The sequence below is a fragment of the Trypanosoma cruzi genome, genomic scaffold (genome assembly GCF_000209065.1).
Source record: "Trypanosoma cruzi strain CL Brener 1047053513131 genomic scaffold, whole genome shotgun sequence".
Classification (NCBI taxonomy): domain Eukaryota; phylum Euglenozoa; class Kinetoplastea; order Trypanosomatida; family Trypanosomatidae; genus Trypanosoma; species Trypanosoma cruzi.
The window spans coordinates 1-1,157 of record NW_001849144.1 but is presented as its reverse complement, the minus strand read 5'-3'; the positions used below and the strand labels follow the sequence as shown (position 1 = coordinate 1,157).

The following is a 1,157-nucleotide window of genomic DNA, read 5'->3' as shown; positions in this document are numbered from 1 at the left end:
CTGCTGGAGAAATGATGCAAATGGACGGCTGCTTTGACATTGAGAGTTATGAACAGAAGAGTTACTGTAAGACAGCATCTCTTATTGCCAACTCCCTGGCATCTACTGCGGTACTTGCGGGTTTTCCAAACACCGCCTATGAAGAGGCAGCGGCGAAATTTGGAAAGCATTTGGGCATTGCATTTCAAATTGTCGATGATTGCTTGGACATCACTGGGGATGATAAAAATTTGGGGAAACCAAAGATGGCGGACATGGCAGAAGGCATTGCAACACTTCCAGTTCTTCTTGCTGCACGAGAGGAAACGCAGGTCTACGAAGCAGTACGGCGTCGTTTTAAAAATCCAGGTGACACGGAGATGTGCATGGAGGCGGTGGAGCGTCACGGGTGTGTTGCTGAGGCTCTTGAACATGCAGGCGAACACTGTCGTCGTGGCGTTGAAGCACTTCATGCGCTTCATACATCCCCCGCAAGAGATTGTCTTGAGGCTGCGATGGGACTGATTTTAACGCGACAAGTATGATTTGTTGTTGTTGTTTTCTCTTTTCTTTTTTTTTTTTTTTTTTTTTTTTTTTAGAGAAAGCGAGAGAAAAGAAATAAATATTTATATTTATATTTATATTTATAAGATAAAACAAAAGGAGTGAAGCGAAGAAATAGGAGCCAAAAAAAAAAAGAAAAAAATATATATTTAAAACCGTTCTTGTTGCGGTTCATTGTAATATATATATTTATAGGCAGCGGGAAATTAAACATTTCTTCTCCCCTTTTGATTGGGGGTTGCTGTTGTTGTTTTTGTTTCTGGTATTTGCATGCGATGTTTCATGGTAAGCGTTTGAAGGGGCGTGGGGGAGTGGGAAAGACACCGTTTTTGTTTGCTTACTTCCGTGTGTGTGTGTTTGTGTGTGTGTGTTTGTGTGTGTGTGCGTGACTGGTGCAGGGGCTTCTCCCGTCTCATGTTTGTTCCCTTTTTTTTTTCTTTTTTATTATTTATTATTATGGTTTGTTATTTGTATGGATTTATACATGCACTTTGGGTGTTGTTCCCTTTTTTTTATTATTTTTTTTTTGTTGTTGTTGTTATTATTATGGATATTGTGGAGGAAGAGGAAGAACGAAAAAGTAGGAGAGGGGGTGCATTATTTATTTATTTATT

The 1,157-nt window shown here is 39.7% G+C and overlaps 1 protein-coding gene across 1 annotated transcript, besides 6 other annotated features; it reads left to right on the top strand.

The window, feature by feature from the left end:
• Window positions 1-524, top strand: Tc00.1047053422031.10 (hypothetical protein, conserved; the record flags this gene model as incomplete). The annotated part of the gene is made up of 1 exon (XM_797088.1): window positions 1-524. A coding segment is annotated over one exon (524 nt), but the record flags the coding sequence as incomplete, so codon positions are not given.
• Window positions 1-1,157: a sequence feature (heterozygous, non-Esmeraldo-like haplotype).
• Window positions 538-576: a microsatellite.
• Window positions 596-629: a sequence feature (AT_rich).
• Window positions 667-698: a sequence feature (AT_rich).
• Window positions 889-931: a microsatellite.
• Window positions 970-1,091: a sequence feature (A-rich).